At 38.3% G+C, this 17,074-nt stretch overlaps 1 protein-coding gene across 1 annotated transcript in view; it reads right to left on the bottom strand.

Moving 5' to 3' along the window:
- Positions 1-220: 220 nt before the first annotated feature.
- Positions 221-17,074, bottom strand: part of LOC112969610 (vacuolar protein sorting-associated protein 13B-like) — a 40,736-nt gene continuing 23,882 nt past the window's right edge. Inside the window, exons 4-5 of the mRNA XM_026073067.1 lie at positions 6,377-6,443; positions 221-1,400 (exon numbers count right to left, since the gene is read on the bottom strand). Of these exons, the coding sequence (XP_025928852.1) occupies positions 1,231-1,400; positions 6,377-6,443 (237 nt within the window). The 3' untranslated portion in view covers positions 221-1,230. The remainder of the gene's footprint in view (positions 1,401-6,376; positions 6,444-17,074) is intronic.

Below are 17,074 nucleotides of genomic sequence, written 5' to 3'. Positions count from 1 at the left end.
TGCTCTAGGTGACCCTGCTTGAGCAGGGGGGTTGGACTAGATGATCTCCAGAGGTCCCTTCCAACCTCAGCGATTCTGTGATTCTAAAACGAAATAGTTGCATTACATGACAGGACATGCATTTAAGTACTTTCAGTAATCATGACACTATAAAATACTGAAAGAATATTTATTTAGAAAGTAAAAGGACAAAAGAACTATTATTTAAATAGTGTTTCCACCTGTAAACTTACAAAAAAATGAGATTATATTGACTGATGATCAATACTGTACATATTAGCAGTACAAATAGTTGATTCAAATGAAGGGATATGCTGACATTTAAGTAGACAATGTTTAAATCCAATTTGATCACTATTTTGGAGTAATTATTAAGGAGTTCTGTATTATATACTGAAATGTATATGCATTATATACACATCTATGCTATCTGTAAGAAGTTATTCAAGTTGGTCCATTTTCTTTCACTGATGCAAAACCCAGCCTTAAATCTCTTCAAACAGGCAAAAACCTACCTCAGCGTACAGTAAGAATAACTTACTTTGGGCAGAGCTTTGTCTTTCTCTAAGACAAGAGAAGACTGTAGAAGAGATCTTCATTTTTTGCATTTAAATGTTTTTCAGTATCATTTCACATAGAAATGCAGCAAAATCAACTCTTTAAATTAAGTACCTCACTACTGAGGAGAAATACCAGGGAATTCTGGGTAGAAGCACATTCATTAGACCGGTTAAGAATAATGTAATAGGGCAAGCTGAAGCAATTAAGAAATGATTTAGCAAAGTGCTAGTCTGGGTTTACTCTCCTTGTTGCATCCGGTCTCAGCTTACGTTAGATTCAGATAATCAAGTAGTAACAGTGACCCACAAGGCTCACTTAGATTACCTATACTGGGTCAAGAGGTTAAATTTATCAGTCTCCTATCATAAGCTGTGTTTTGTTACTTCTATATTAGCCTAATGCAATGTGCTCTGAAGCAGAGGTACGAGTCAAATCTACACGAAAAATAGAGATAGGCTGGAAAGCTGCAACAGCAGCCCCAATTGAAAATGAAGCAGCTTGCAGGAAGCACGTTGCACTGATGCCGCAGAATCTGTGCTGTCTGCCTACTGATTTCTGGGAAATAACATCTCCCTGTGATGCTGCTACTGTTTTGATTACCTGATCATCAGAGATATTTGAGAGTAAAAGTCTTGCTTACAAGAAGGGGAGCTGTCCAAGTCTGAAAGACTATGGTGATAAGGCCATACAGCCAAAGATACATAAGACAAACAGCTCTCCATAAGTGCTCCTCAGTCTCCTCAGAAATACACCCAGTTTCTCAGCACCCAAGACAGAGTGACAAATAAACTGACTTGCAAGTCTTTTTGATGGAAGTGAGTTGTCCAAATATCTTCTTTCTGTTTTGAGAAGAAAGTTACATTATCATCTGTTAAATGACCATCTAGTAAAGTTCCTGATACATTTATTGTGCTTTAAAAAAAAAAAAAAAAAAAGAGGCCACCTACCATGTTGAAAGTACTATCTAATAGAAATAAACATCTCAAAATGTCTTTTCCACAATTTCTCCTAGGATAAGCCTTTTAAAGATTTCACTCTTCCTCATGTTACAGGAAGTTTGCCCAGTGCTTTGGTTGGGGTGGGGGGGTCTCATTCTGTAATATTACTCTGTGTTTGTTCAATACCTAGTCATGGATCAGGACTCTGCTGTGCTAGAGCGGAGTTTTCTTCCTCTACAAGGAAGAAAACAGCAAACAGTAAGAAATATTACAGTAGCAACTGGCAGCTCTACTCAAGATGTGGCATTCCTGTAGTGGGAGGTATGGCAGGAACAAAGGACAGTTCCTATACGTTTGTTCCACAAAGCTCCCAGTGCACACAACTCTAACTTGGTAGTTCTCAAACCAGGGTAGCCTGGAAGAAGTCACACAAAAGGAAGGGTCCAGCAAGACTGGTGCTCAGTGAGCTCTTCCACCAAAGCAAATGGATACAAAGCATCCTCCGTGTAGGACAGCTGTGGATGCATCTCTCTAAGCCATATAGAAGAGGTGGTTGCTCACCATCTTTGCCCTCTTGCCTGTTCATAGTCTCTATGTATAGACGTGAGAAGAAAGAGCGGCTAAAATGGTTTACTAACTGAAGGGTCAGGAGGAAGGACTGACAGAAAACACATAAAGGAGAACAGATTGCAAATACGAGAAGAAAAGAGACAAGAAGTGACCTGCATCATTTTTATTTTCTTCTGTGATTTGTGTTCAAAAACATTCAAACTTAATAAAATTAAGAGATACTAGAATTGTTCATGTTCTTTTCTTAATTACTAATATCTAAAATATATTTTCACTTGAAAATTAATTCTGAACAAAACAGAATACATTTAAAATACAACAGTTTATCTCCATATGTGAAAACTCTAGGACAGTTTGACTCTTCTGCTCTCATTCAGCTTATTCCACAGTTCAGGGTCTGCTACAGAATAACTTCACAATACAAAAAGCTCCAGCCACTGAGCTGATGAGCAGCAACTTAACAGACCCTTTTTTTCTGATATCACTGCATTTCTTCTGTGTACTGAAGTAACAGTACTTAAGCCAGTTTACACTTTTGATGTGATATTTTGCAAGACAATGGATATACTCCCATCTTTGTCACAAGTCCCTCACAATATTAAGAACAGCTGAGCACTTTCGACAACATTTATCAGATATGTTGTCCTGAACACTGCAGAAAAATAGAAAAACCATTGGGAGCATGGTTTGATCATGCCACTGATTTATTAAACAACATCTGGGAACTATTAGCAAAAACTTGGCCCCTTCAGCTTACTCTTCCTATTGTAATCTGTTCCACCTGCTAGAGGGCTAGCACTAGTCCGCCCGTCCCCACTCGTCCCTGCCCCCCCCACACACACACACTATTTAAGCTGGCCCCAGACTCTTAGCTGAGATGTCACTTCCCTTCATGGTGGAAGATTAAGGGTGCTTGTTTCCCCACTGTAGTAGTGCACTGTAGCTGCAGCTCCATTTCCCACTTTTAGTGGGTACTTTTCCCTAACACACTTTCAATCTATTAGAAAGCCAGACCCCTTATGCAAGAATTCCCCCCACCAAGCACCTGCCAAGATGTAATAATAATTTTTATTACAACATAACCTTGCCACCTGGCTCCCCAAGAGGAAGGCATAATACTGTCCAGACCAAATTTTCTCCTAATCCCAAAAAGTACTGAGCAGCATACCTACAGCAGGGCCCCAGCAACAACCTTGCCAGTTCAGTGATCCCCAGCACTCAAGTTTCTAATATCATGACAAACCTCTGTCATATGACAGGAAAGGGCCCAAGGCACAACACTCTACCTGGAAAACATGCTAGTGAGCTCTCTCCATTGCTCAGCATCATGTTGGCTTTTGGCAGTTTTGCAGGGAGGAGCAGAGACAAAAGGGGTCAACTAAATGGGAACAGATTCTACATGCCAATGATGGGAGGAGGCACATCCTCATGAGGGTCTCCTCACCTGTCACTGATTTTCACACACTTAAGTACGTATCCTTTAAATTCTTCTAATTCTACTTCTCCATGAAAATTAGTTGAAACTGGTCAATAGATTCAAAAATTTAATGGAGCAGTCGGCAGAAGAAGAGAAGAATGAATGACACACAATATAATGGTGTATGTCTGGTTTCCTGAGGATACCAAGCTTAAAACCAGCACAACCAATATGTGGTGGGGTCATGGATTTTAGCCTAACAGTCCTTTCCTCCTGGCTTACTGTTTGAGATGGGTCCAAGCCAAATTTGAGTTTGTGGCCATTTTCCACAGAGCATGCACTAGGGAAATCCTTCCCCAGTTGGAAATGGGACTTTCGGGAACTTCTTCCAGTGCAGGGAGGTTCAAGCAGGAATGAGATTTCTCAGCCATGGGCAGAGCAACACTGAATCTAGAGTTTTCACTCCATTCTGCAAAGTCAAAAGCACTGGGAATCTCTTTAAATAAACAGTTACAACAGGAAGTTACAACCATTTACATTACACTGCTAAAAAAAAAAAAAAAATCTGTTTTTAAGAACTAAGGACAGTCTTCACAAAAAGAATACTCGTGGCTTTTTAATGCCATATTAAGACAAAAAGTTACTTCCTAACTTGCTTCTCGAACATACCATACTTATTCCTATGCAGTATATTTTCTGCACATTCTATCCACATATGCATAATACTATGTTACTGTATGTAGTATTACAACTATATATTAATAATGTTAAAATAGCTTTAACAAATTAGAAAATGTTGGGTGAATATAATTGTATGTCAAATTTTAAAGACATTCACATGTCTGGCGAAGGCATCACTTATCCTAATTTTCATAGTTTTCTAACTTTTCAACTGTTCAAATTCTAAACACAGAAGCCAAGTTAGTGGTGGGTTCCAGTCTTCCCCAGTTAGTCAGACAGTTTCTGTAATTTCCATAAGAGGAGGAGGATAAAGTTATCAAAATCTTTGTAATTAATGTTTTAGTTGCACTACTGTATTTTGTAACAATTCAGTTTAAGTTTTGTATTTCATTTTTATTCTTTATTTTTTCCCCCTACATACCACGATGGGGAAGAAAAGAGTTTCACCAGAAGTAATTTATGAATTATGTCATACCTAAACACCTAACAAAATTAATGGACAAAACTAAAAAGCTAGCTGAATAGCTGTACAAACTTTCTGGTTAATAAATGCAAAGGAGTACACATAAGCACAACTCATCTAAAACATGTACATGAATAAGTTTTACTTATAATCAATCATTTCTTTTGCAAGTGTCAGTCTGTAATATGTACACCATTTCAAAGCACTTACTGTTATTTATAATGTACTGCTTTTTAAATAAAAAAGCAAGCTTTTGGAATATTAATGTAAAGATAAGTAACAACAATTTATCTTCTAAAATAGTCAGACATCTATTACATAAAACAACCAAAATGCTATATCTTAGAAAAACACAGATGTCAAAACCACATTATAGCATTTGTAAAGTTTAACAAGAGACCTCTGTAATTATAACATCACAAAATGTAATTTTTCATCACATAGTTTAAAATTCAGTGTGCTTCTTCTAAAGCAGTTGGTACTTTTTAAATCAGCACACAACATTTACTGTGGTTTCAAGTGACCGCCTCATACATGCCACTTTCTTCCTTATGTGAATTTTGACATGAATAAAAATTTCTTCAAAAGAATTTACTTTCCTTGGTACCAACTAATTAAAGTGTTTTTAACCAAAAATAAGAACAAAACCCCTTCCCCCAAATTTGTGACAATCATTCTGAAAATATTTTTTCTTTCATCCCTGGTCTAATTTGTAATGAAAGAATGAATTCAGATTTAATATGAGGGAGGAAAGTGAGCGTCAGCAAGAAATAAAGTTGAGTGCTCAAGGGAACAAAAAATACAAACATTCTGAAAGACGCAGGGAAAAAAGGGTTGTTACTGTTTGCGTTCAACTGTGCACTCCAGCCACACGTAAAAGGAAGAGATTAAAAATTGGACAGTAGAGTGGAGGTATAAGATGCAAAAGTAACTTGGGGAAAGGAAAGAAAAAAAATAGTGTAGGGAAAATGAAGAGTCTGGAAGCATCCTCTAATCTTACATAATGCCAAACACAGAAGCTCAGGGAGCATTAGTGTGCAAGAAAAGAATATATCTTATTTCAAATTAAAATGCAGAACAACATCCGTAATAAAAGTGTTGAATATTATAAGCCAAGCATATTTTTAAACCTAAAATAATAAAAAAGTTTCTCTTAAACTCATAATTTGTCAGGTTTAGATCTACTGGTTTTCATTAATAAATTTTTTAATTTAAGTCTTACAGAAAGTAATCACAGGTAACACACCATTAGGTCATATCAATTCATCCAGGTTTCCCTAACATATTTATCATGTTATATGGTATATATCTGTAGGGATGGTGGAGAGTTTCTTGAGCTTCTTCTGGACCTAACCTATACTACCGACAATACTATATTTAAATACAGCTGCATTCATACCAAAAGTAAGGAAAGTTTCACTTGACTGATGCTTTTTATCCATAGTCCTAAAGAGCAGTTGCAATAACAGATAATTCCATTAATCAGAAAGCAAATCCCTCTCTTTACAAGAAAGTTTWGATCAGCAAGATCTCCAGGCAGTTAGAGTTTCATTCTAATCCCGTACCCTTCGTGGAAACACATAGGCACACACACACTAACACTTAGGTAGCTTTTGTGCCAAATGATGAACAGCCTTGTATAGTTTTAAACTACCATATACTTTGCAAGCACTAGGATGAACAAATATAGTTTAAATAGAAAATGCAATTAAAAAGTTAATTTAAAATAAGATTGAAGAGTTGTACCTTCAATACAAGGGTTAAAAATAAGAGATGTAATAGAGACGGACAGCCTATGGGTTTTAGCAGTTCTCTGTAAAAAGTAAAGAAATAACAACATAGATTAAGAACAAAAAGCACCTACAGTATGAAGTCAAAACCTCATTCCAAATCATGATTCGGAGTATTTGAGAGTTAATTGTAAATATACTTCTATGGTTTTCATAAAACTCTAGGTGCCAAAAAATACTACTAGTCAAGACTGGCATCACCTAAACCAACTACAGATTTTTAAGTAACAAGTGTCAAAGCCAAACTTATCTACAAACTGAAGTCACTAATACTTCCAGATATACAGATACAGCTCACCAAAATGTCATTTCTGTCTGAAAATTAACATGTCACAGATAAGATTGCAAAAGTCAAGGATGCTTCCTTCCCTCTGCTCCTTTTTTGGTGCATAGATTATAATCATATTGTATGCACACTCTTCCATCATCTTCCATCTGCTCCTATGTGCAAATGTATTGTATTACAGTCTTTAATTACACACATCTTCCCAAGAAAGACAACATACTTAAGGAAGGTGTTTTAACAACGGCCCATCAGTTTAGCATTTAAAACAAACCACAGTGGATAGTACAAACTCAGAACGTAAACCCTAAGATCGCTAGATTAAAAAACAAAAAACACACACACACACACACACACACACACACACACACACACACTCTCTGCAGCCTAGGATGATCCAACAGTTAGAAGCTGAATCCTAATACAAGCTGCAGCAATGGTGGAGAGCAGCGCAGCGCAAGCTTGGTTTGCCACAGCACATATGCACAGGAAGCCTAACAACCTCCGATCCCATGCGTGCGCACGCACACGCACACACACACAACCATGCCTTTTGATGCTGCTTCCACCTGCTCTTCTTCCTAGGCCAAGGATCAGCTTCAGGCTTTCTGCCGGCAGAGTACAGGAGAACGCGTTCTGGGTTTTAGGCACTGGCGGAATAGTTTGGAAGAAATGAAGAAAGGAGCTAAAGGGAAATACCCCTAGAAGCCAGAGTTACTAACTGCACTAGACTGCACAGCACAATCTCACAACCATTTTGGTACAGCTGCTGGAAAAGAGCAAGCCACACTTCATATGCATGATTTTAAATTATTCATTTATATAGAAACCATAGAAAGCTAGGCCTTAACAATATGATAATGAAGCTACATCATTAAAAATAGTAATGAAGCTAGATAACTGAGGTTATGGAAATATAATGTACATATGCAACAAATATTATTTATAAACACTAAAAATTATTTATATTATTATACAGTACAAGTATATCCATATATGTAAATACATATGTGAGTTTGAATAAGTATCTATAAACTACTGTTTCTTACAGTGTCAGATATATACCATAATGATCTAATTATTTAATGATTATTTTCACAAGCAGAAGGGTGCCATACCTATCTTCATGGACATAATTTATAATATACATTCTTCCCCCCTACGTTCAGCCTGCAAAATAATTTCAAACAAAAAAGCATAGATGGTCTGGATATACCACAACATTTTCACTCATAATCTGTGTTTCTGTACTCAGCTTTGAAAGACAGTGTATTAAAATGTATTATGTGCAAAGTAAGTGATGTTCATCTGTATGTTATTTACAAGTTAATATTATATTTTACTCGGAAGATATCCTTATTTTAATCAAAAGCTTTGTAGGTGGAGGAGAAGAAGTTTTGTCTGTTACTTTTGTATCCATAGCTTACATGCAACTATCTCTGCAAATTAAAGATTTTTGACTGGGTTTGTTTTTTTTCCCCAGGTGGGTTTACACTTGCATGGGAAACACTTCCGTGTCTCACCAAGTTTTAAAATGTACAGAAGTTAGAGTTCATTTAGTCCTAGAAAACAGTAGTGATAGAAATGTACAATGAAAACTTTTTTTTTTTTTTTAAGGATATGCTTGTTTTAGGAAATCAAGGAGGTGCTTAAAATTTTCCTTTAAAATACAAACCCATCCTCGCCACTATACTATTTTAGGTCAACCACCACCAAAAAAATATTACTTACACATATCTGGAAATATTACATTTTCTGTTACCACACCAAGGACTTCTTAAGCTCTCGACAGCACAAAAACTAAATCACTCAAAAACTAAAGACATGACATAAGACAGAAGACTCCACATACATTTCTCTTGTTTCAGCATGAAACACCTAAGAATTACTTATTTTCTGAGGTATGTTATAGCAAAGATTTATGATTTATGTCTAGTTAAAACTCCAGGACAATTTTCACTGTAGAAAATACATCTTTGATCCAAAGATTTGCACAATGTACAAACTTAACAGATAGGGTTTCTAGCTGCGATTTGTTTTAAAATAAAAGCTTTGTACTGTAATTAGGAGCTAAAGAGGAGTTAGCACATTGAGGCACAAGCTTTTCACTTTCAGAGAGCTTTTATTAACACCACTCCAATTAACATAAATCACTGATGAAATCTTATTTGTTATGTCTCCTTGACAGGAATCACTAAGGTGCATAGCATTGATTAGTTCAAGGGCCCGTCACATGGGGTTTGCACAGAGACATTTAGGGCCAACAGCCTCTCATTTTACACATTCCTAACAGCAGGAAAGTACTTCAAGGCTGCTGTAACTTGCACATGAAAGGCTGAGAGTTACCAAGTTGCAGAGCGCTACACCTTCTTACTCTTCCCTTACCAACTCTAATTTATAGCTGCAGAAAGCTACAAAATACACAGTAATTCCTCAGCGGACACTTGGATTCTCTCTCAGGGGGCACAGGACCAAAGAAGATAGGAAGATATCTCAGAAGCACAGCAGCTGCATGTTGCAAGCTTCCGCAGCGAAATTAAATCTTCACAAAAATATTTTAACCAACTCTAACCTAAGCTTCAAGTCTTCAAAAGCACCAGAAATTGAGAATCTTGAAAAAGAAAACACACCCATGACAATGTTAAGCTGCTGACTGCTGTATCGGCGGCACAAAGGGCGGAAAGTGGCAGGAACAGAAGAGCAGGCACCGGAAAGCAGTGGCGGTTTTCAGTTGAATTGAACAACTAACACAACAGCTGCTTACCCTGTCTAAAAACTGGCCATACTCCACACAGGCCTGAGAAAACAAGCCTGCAGAAATGCATGGCACATAGAGCACATCCCAGCGAACTCGAGAACTGCCAACCTACCCAAAAGTGCTTTTCTGGTCACCTGCCCCCACTTTATTCTCTCCTTTACCACTTCTACACAAACATTACTCCAGGCTTAATATACCAGGGCAGTGTTGTACTCAAGTCCATCCACCCATATTCATGCCACAAAACCCAACACAGCTCATATTTTGCCAAATCCCTCTTAAAGAAGGAAGTACGCCAGCCACAGCACAGTGGTCCAGCTGAGTCCTTTCCCACACCTCTTATTGTCCAAATTCCTCAATATTGCCCAGATATGCTGTTCGAACCTTTGTAACAAGCTCTCGCTAATACTATGATGCACACAAAATCCTCTTTGTCTTCCTAACATGAGGGAGAAAGTACTCTCCATTTCTGCTTTCCACACAAGAGTCTCATACCGTTCCCCCAACACTGCTGAGCATTGGCTGGGCATGCACAGCTGTGACAACACCAACCATGATCAAGGTTTTTAAAAAAAAAAAGACACCCTCAAAAGTCTACCCAAGAAAAACTTTCAGGTAGCAGATGAATTTTTTGGATGCCATATGTTAGGCCAAGGAAAAAATCCAATCTATGGTAGCCCTAAAGATCAGAGGAAACTAGTTCAGTGTATACGCATTCTTATACAAAATCAGATTAGATGATCAAAAAGGTCCTTCTGGTCTTTAAAACCGATTAATCCAGGATGGCAGGAAGCATCTCCAGTATTTGTTTATTCCAGTACTGACTATTGATTGGTGCCAAAAAGGACAGAGCAATAGATGATCAGAAATGGAGGTGAGATAGTATGACAAAGATGACAAAAGGACAAGGAAACAAAAATGAAGTGGTAGAAGCAAAAATGGAAGTGCTCCTTAAAAACAGCATCTTTTAACACGCAAGAAATAACACTCACAAAAGCGTATGAGTCATAGCATGGCTGATCCTCTGACTTAATCCAAGAAAAAAGTAGCAGATGCTGCCCTTAATATTCTCTTTCACAGACACCTATTTTGCTAAATTTCTATAGTAAAACTGAAGTGTGTGATTGTCTCTCTACAAGAATTTAAAAACACCAAAATTTACTAAATGGCTTATTATATACAAGCTCTGTACATTTACCAAAATAGTTTGGAAGGAGATGTGAAAACGGCTCTCTGAACAACCGCCAAACCAACTAGCATAAAAAAACTCCCACAAGCATCTCACGGCAATACTTCAACAAGCTACAACATACCAAAACGAAGTACACACAAAGCAGTAAGTCTTAGTTCTAGCATTCTTAGATGCCAAAAACAAAGAATAAAAACAAGAAAACCCTCACATTTGACAGTAAATTTTAATTTGGCATCCAAGCACCATATTTTCCCTATTAACATACAGTTGTTTAGATAACTACCTTTTAAACCATCTGAATATCTGATGGCACAATGTTCAGAAACTAGATGCCAGTACGCACTTCAGATACATCCAGCTGTTCTTTATGTAAAACAGGGCTGCACAAGATAATATAGCAAGCCAAAGACATTGTGTTCAAGCACTTCAGATAAGCAATGAAAGGTGTTGTTAACTCCATGTATCTAGCAAGATTTGGCAAGATTTTCTTTTTTCCCTTTTGGAGAAAAGGGTTGTTTTTCAAGCAGGAAAAGCCTGAGTTTCAGAGTTACTTTGCCTCATGTTGCCATTTTAGGGAAGTTATAGACACCCTGCATCCCTAGGGGGAGGGATGGATGGGAGAGTGGAAAAGACTCGAGTCATTAAACCTTTTGCAGAAGAGCATGCAGGTGGATTTTTGTAGGTATATTACAAAATATTACCAAGACTTTATGACAGAAGCTTGTTATGAAATAGTCAGTAAAACATGTTCTTGAATAGTAGCATACAGTAAAACCAGTTGTAGCAAACCATGCGCTCCACAGAACTGTGCAGCTACCAGTGGCTCACGTGTTATTTTTTCCTGCAATGAAGCAGCATCTCTGCTGCACCCATGCTCACCCCCAGCAGCACCCCAAGCGCTACACTGTGCTGTGCGGCAATGGGAAGCCCAGGGCATGGCCTACAAACACAAAGTACTTAGCTCTGGGCCAAGAAATGTCATCGACATAGCAAACACTAACAGATTCAGTGGTCTACAGCTATCTTGCATCACTTGGGAACATAAGTTATCATGACCTTGGCACAAGGCAGAGGGGGAGACATTGTATACCCCCTTCCAACCAAATCACAATGTATATTATTGCTAATAAAACTTTCTGCATATCCTAAACTATATTTCATAGCAAAAAAGATCATGAAGAAGTGTTTGCATTTGACATTACTACTATAGTTTAAATGAATATTTAAAAGCATATTATGTATCACAGTTTCCCAATATGTTAGATGAAGTCTAAAGCCATGTTCACATGGAGGGGATCATTTTAATGAAGAAATTGGAAAAGCAATGACTCAATTAAGAAAATGGATCTTAAGAGGAGGAACAACATTGTAGTGATGAACACTTACTTTAATCTTGAATATTTAGCATTCTACTGAAAATATGTAAGTGGTTTTATATATGAAAAGCTTTGGACAAAACTGTGAAATACCTAAACATTTCATAGAATGAAAGGAAGAGTTTTAGAAATGAAGATTTCCAAAAGGACAATTAGAAAAATAGGATAACAGTAGCATTTCCAAGAGGGGAAAAAAATGTAAGTTTTTCCTAAAAGAAACCATTTTCCATCAAAAATTATAGCAAGGGAAAGTTCATAAACAGCTCTATTATAAACAGAAGTGTGATATAAAGATGAATATTGTTTGCATTTTTACTGTCAGAAATATCTTCATCAGAAAATTCTAAGCACCCTACCTTTGCTTAACGAGCCAAACAAAAATACTTTGAAATTCCCACAAAAAATTGTGTAAGTGTTCTTTGTTCTAAATTACGAGATTCATCCAAATATTCTATTAAAGGGATTAAGCTAATTGATGAAATCAGAACCTGAATTTTTTATTATATAAATTTAAGCTCAAAAACACAGCACTCTGTTTTTGTCAGAAAAGCACTTCCAAATACCATAAACATTTCATTGATGAAAACTACCTTTGCCCTCTAATTAGTCTCTCTTCTAAAATCCACCTTAAATTGGGATTCTGTAAAAAAACAGATTTATGGAAACTGATACAGGATTACCATACAAACTTCTAAGGTCTGGCTTTCTGATGGTGAATATGTTTACACATTGCTTATCTTAAAATGTAACATCAACCCCTTTCAAAATTCAAGTCTTACACTCCTTTAATTAAACAAAACACATTATGTAATAATTCAATAAACCTACATTAATATTAAAAATGAAGTATCAACTGAAACACTATATGCATGCAGGTGAGAAAGGTGGCTAGAGCAAGAAAGGGAAGTTAGGAAAAACAGAGCATAAGCTCAGGCAGCAGAAAATAGCTCAAGTGGAAAACTGTGTATGCTACAACATCTTAAACAGTAGCAAGCAACAAAAAAAGACGTCATCTGAAGTCAACGATGAGTACAAAGCTGAAACATATGAGATCTCTCAGGTAGCAACCAAAGAATCACTCTGAAAATGTTAAAACCTACAAAACTGAAAAATACATGGATGGATCTGTATGTTAATATGCACCCCTGTCCTCCTCTCTACATCAACCTGTTCTCCCATTATTTCTAAAACAAGTTTTGAAACTGCAGCGAAGGTACATACAAAAAAACCCACACTGTGCAAGACTCATTTGTTGTTTAATTAGAATCATTAACAATTAATCAGTATAGCTGTAGCTAGTGGTGTCCCCCAGGGGTCAGTACTGGGTCCAGTCTTGTTCAACTTCTTCATCAATGACCTGGATGAAGGGACAGAGTGCACCCTCAGAAAGTTTGCTGACGATACAAAACTGGGAGGAGTGGCAGATACGCCAGAGGGCTGTGCTGCCATTCAGAGGGACCTCGACAGGCTGGAGAGGTGGGCGGAGAGGAACCTCAAAGTACAACAAAGGCAAGTGCAGGGTCCTGCACCTAGGGAGGAATAACCCCATGCACCAGTACAGGTTGGGGGTTGACCTGCTGGAAAGCAGCTCTGCGGAGAAGGACCTGGGAGTGCTGCTGGACAACAAGTTAASCATGAGSCAGCAATGTGCCSYTGTGGCCAAGAAGGCCAAYGGTATCCTGGGGTGCATCAGGAAGAGTGGTGCCAGCAGGTCRAGRGAGGTGATCCTCCCCCTCTACTCAGCCCTGSTGAGGCCACAKCTGGAKTACTGTGTCCAGTGCTGGGCTCTCCAGTACAAGAGGGATGTGGCACTACTGGAGCAAGTCCAGCGAAGGGCTACAAAGATGATTAGGGGACTGGAGCATCTCTCTTATGAGGAAAGACTGAGCGAGCTGGRCCTCTTCAGCCTGGAGAAGAGAAGACTGAGAAAGGATCTTATCAATGTGTACAAATATCTAAAGGAAGGGTGTCAAGAGGATGGAGCCAGACCCTTTTCAGTGGTGCCGAGCGACAGGACACGAGGCAACGGGCACAAACTGAAACATGGGAAGTTCCATCTGAACATGAGGAAAAACTTCTTCACTGTGAGGGTGACAGAGCACTGGAACAGGTTGCCCAGAGAGGTTGTGGAGTCTCCTTCTCTGGAGATATTCAAAACCTGCCTGGACACGGATCCTGTGCGACGTGCTCTAGGTGACCCTGCTTGAGCAGGGGGGTTGGACTAGATGATCTCCAGAGGTCCCTTCCARCCTCAACCATTCTGTGATTCTGTGACATACCTGGAATCAATAAGCATTATACATCAAAATTTGATTTTACATGCTTATGGTACCTTTCAGAAGCAAAACTGGACAAAGATTAAGTCCACATTTCTTTGTAAACAGGCTACACACTGTGTAGAGCCAGAGCTGCAGCAAAGGCAGAACGTATTTTTAGGAATACACTTTTGCTTTGTTTCTTGGACTGCAGAAAGAAAGGATAACCTTGCGTGAACAAAAACTGTATTACTTAGCCATCCATACAAGAAAACATGACAGAACACATGAACTTGTACTCAAGAAAAAGAAATACGGAAAACATTTAAATTTGTACAAGAAGCCATATCAAGCCAGCACAGGGGACAGGATCATACCACATTTAAAGCAAATTCAACGCAGTGTTCAATGCCAAAAAAATTCATCATGTACAATGGGAGTTTTTAAGCACTATTACATGCTGGATGTGTTCAGAAGGTTACTTTAAGAAATCAGTTAAGAAACCACTACATGTTTCCCTACAGCAGCGATAAACACTAAAAATAGCAGAATACTCCACTATAGTATGTCCTTGCCTTCTGCCTAAGTAAGATTATTACACATAAACCTTTTGCACAGATCTAAGAAACATGTTTCTTCAAATGAAAAAAAACAAGATCATGAAAGGCAAACATGCCACACATTAAAGATGCAAGTATCATCACAATTAAGGTTTTGAATCAGGTTAAGATATCTAAGAATAGTAAATATTCAGAAAATAGAAAATGTCGTATACTGGACACTAAATACGGGCAAAACCCTCAGGAACTTAAAGGAAAAAAAAATTTGAGGATGAGGCACAAGGAAGTGGGGGGTGAAAAGGATATTGTGTGTATGATGCTGCTCTCAGTCTGTCTTCAAGCAGAGCAGGACAGGACAAAGTTTAAAGCAGCAGGACACCACCAGTCATAAAAATCTCAATTGCACCAGAACACGCTTGTCCCATATTTCTTTTGGGGTGATATCTTGAAAGTAGGAGACCTCTTCAGAAGTGAGAGCAGAAATCCCCAAAATTTTATCTGTTTGTGGCCTCACATGAGACGTTAACTCCTGATTTGCCCAAAACATGAGTTCTTCTCTCCTCAAAAGAGCATGTCCCTTGTGGTACACTGTAGTCGAGAGGAGCACAGCCTATTGAGCACTTCAGCGAGAAAGAGGACAGCAATGCTTCCTAGGAAACCCAGCCAGGAACACGGTCCAGAATGGAGAAACAGACATCCAGGCTGCAGCTTGCACAAAACAGGGTAGCAGTTTAATTAGATACAACTTAATACTGAATGGTCCCAGAAAGGTGTCATCTGACAAGCTAGAAAATATTGTCCTGCATTGTTCCAAACTCAGTATCTTGCCTCATCTTTCAAGACAAAAGAAAAAAAATTGGAATTTCCCTAGAAAGAATAGATATTAATATTTTGCAGAAATTATGTTTTCATCAAAAATACCAATAGGAAAATAACTGAGCTGTGCATAGCATGCTCTTTTTTCAAATAAATTTGGATTATACACACACATTAGAAGTGAATCCTAGCTTTTCCAACCGCTATATGCGGAGTTCACTTGTTTTTCCTTTACTGAGGACAGAAGTGCTTAAACAATCAATATATGCCTAATAAACTACAATTTTATTAGCCACATTTATAAGTGTAATGCTCTCCTCTTTTCTCCTTTTATTACACATCTAAGAGTATCTTGACCTTTAACTAACAGTCCTGAGGAGGGAAAGTTAACTGCAGAATAAAATTTCAGATTTCAGATGAAAAGAATTGTTGTATATACTTAAGCAGATAAAAGGATGTCCATTGTTAAATCCATGTCACCCAATTTCTTTCAACTTTTATATGGATACATCCATAGTTCATTTTTGTACAAATCAAGCAAAGTAGAACATCCTTAAGAGAGCAGGAAATGAAGTTTTATTCATTGCACAAAATAAATCAAAAAAATGTAATGTCTGTTGATGACAATGAAACCACTAGCATATGCACCTGGGACTCTGACCTGTTCTGCCCACCAGATGCTCCCTCCTTGTGGAAGGCTGGTAAGAAGAATTAGAGAGTTCACTGTGGCTTAAACAAATTTTTCTCATGCTGTTAAGCATTTTTCTAAAGTTTTACTGCAAAATCCTAATGTTCATCGTGATTGTAAGCAAATATCTAGGATGATCAACCTATGGCCCACAGGCTTTACGCAGTGTGGCAGGACAATTCATCTAGCTTGTTCCCTCTGGCCTCCTCCCCTCAAAAGCTCAGCTGTGCACCAGATGACTGCACTGGTGGAGGCAGCCTGCTCTCAACCATCATTTTAACCAGGAGGCTTGTAGCCTTTCTCCCATCATATAATGAGCCCATATTTAAATGCATGCTGGGAAAAGGGCTGAAGGGCTTCCAGGGAAGATGGCCACTTCCCATTGCCAGTACAATGCATTTAACTCCAAGCCCTGTTACTGTCCACATATGAGGAACACATGGGAAAGAGGATAGTCAGGAACAGGCTAATGAGTTGTTTGGAGTTGGCAGCATGCTTCCRTCTGTCCCCTTCCCCAGGTCCTCATCAGACCCCAGTGGGGGCAAGCTCCAGGACAGACAGCCTAAGCGCCTGGGATTTACTACAGATGCAGGAAGGCAGAGGCTTCCAGAAAGCATCAAACCTACAGTCCAGATGATCTTCATATACAGAGCGTCCCAGAGGCCATGATATATGACCCTCTCCTGCCACTGGGCAGAATAATAGAATAATATGGGCAAGATCATG

The sequence above is a fragment of the Apteryx rowi genome, unplaced genomic scaffold, assembly GCF_003343035.1.
Source record: "Apteryx rowi isolate R43461 unplaced genomic scaffold, aptRow1 scaffold_1095, whole genome shotgun sequence".
Lineage (NCBI taxonomy): Eukaryota > Metazoa > Chordata > Aves > Apterygiformes > Apterygidae > Apteryx > Apteryx rowi.
The sequence above is the reverse complement of the archived record's forward strand: the minus strand, read 5'-3'. Positions and strand labels throughout refer to the sequence as shown.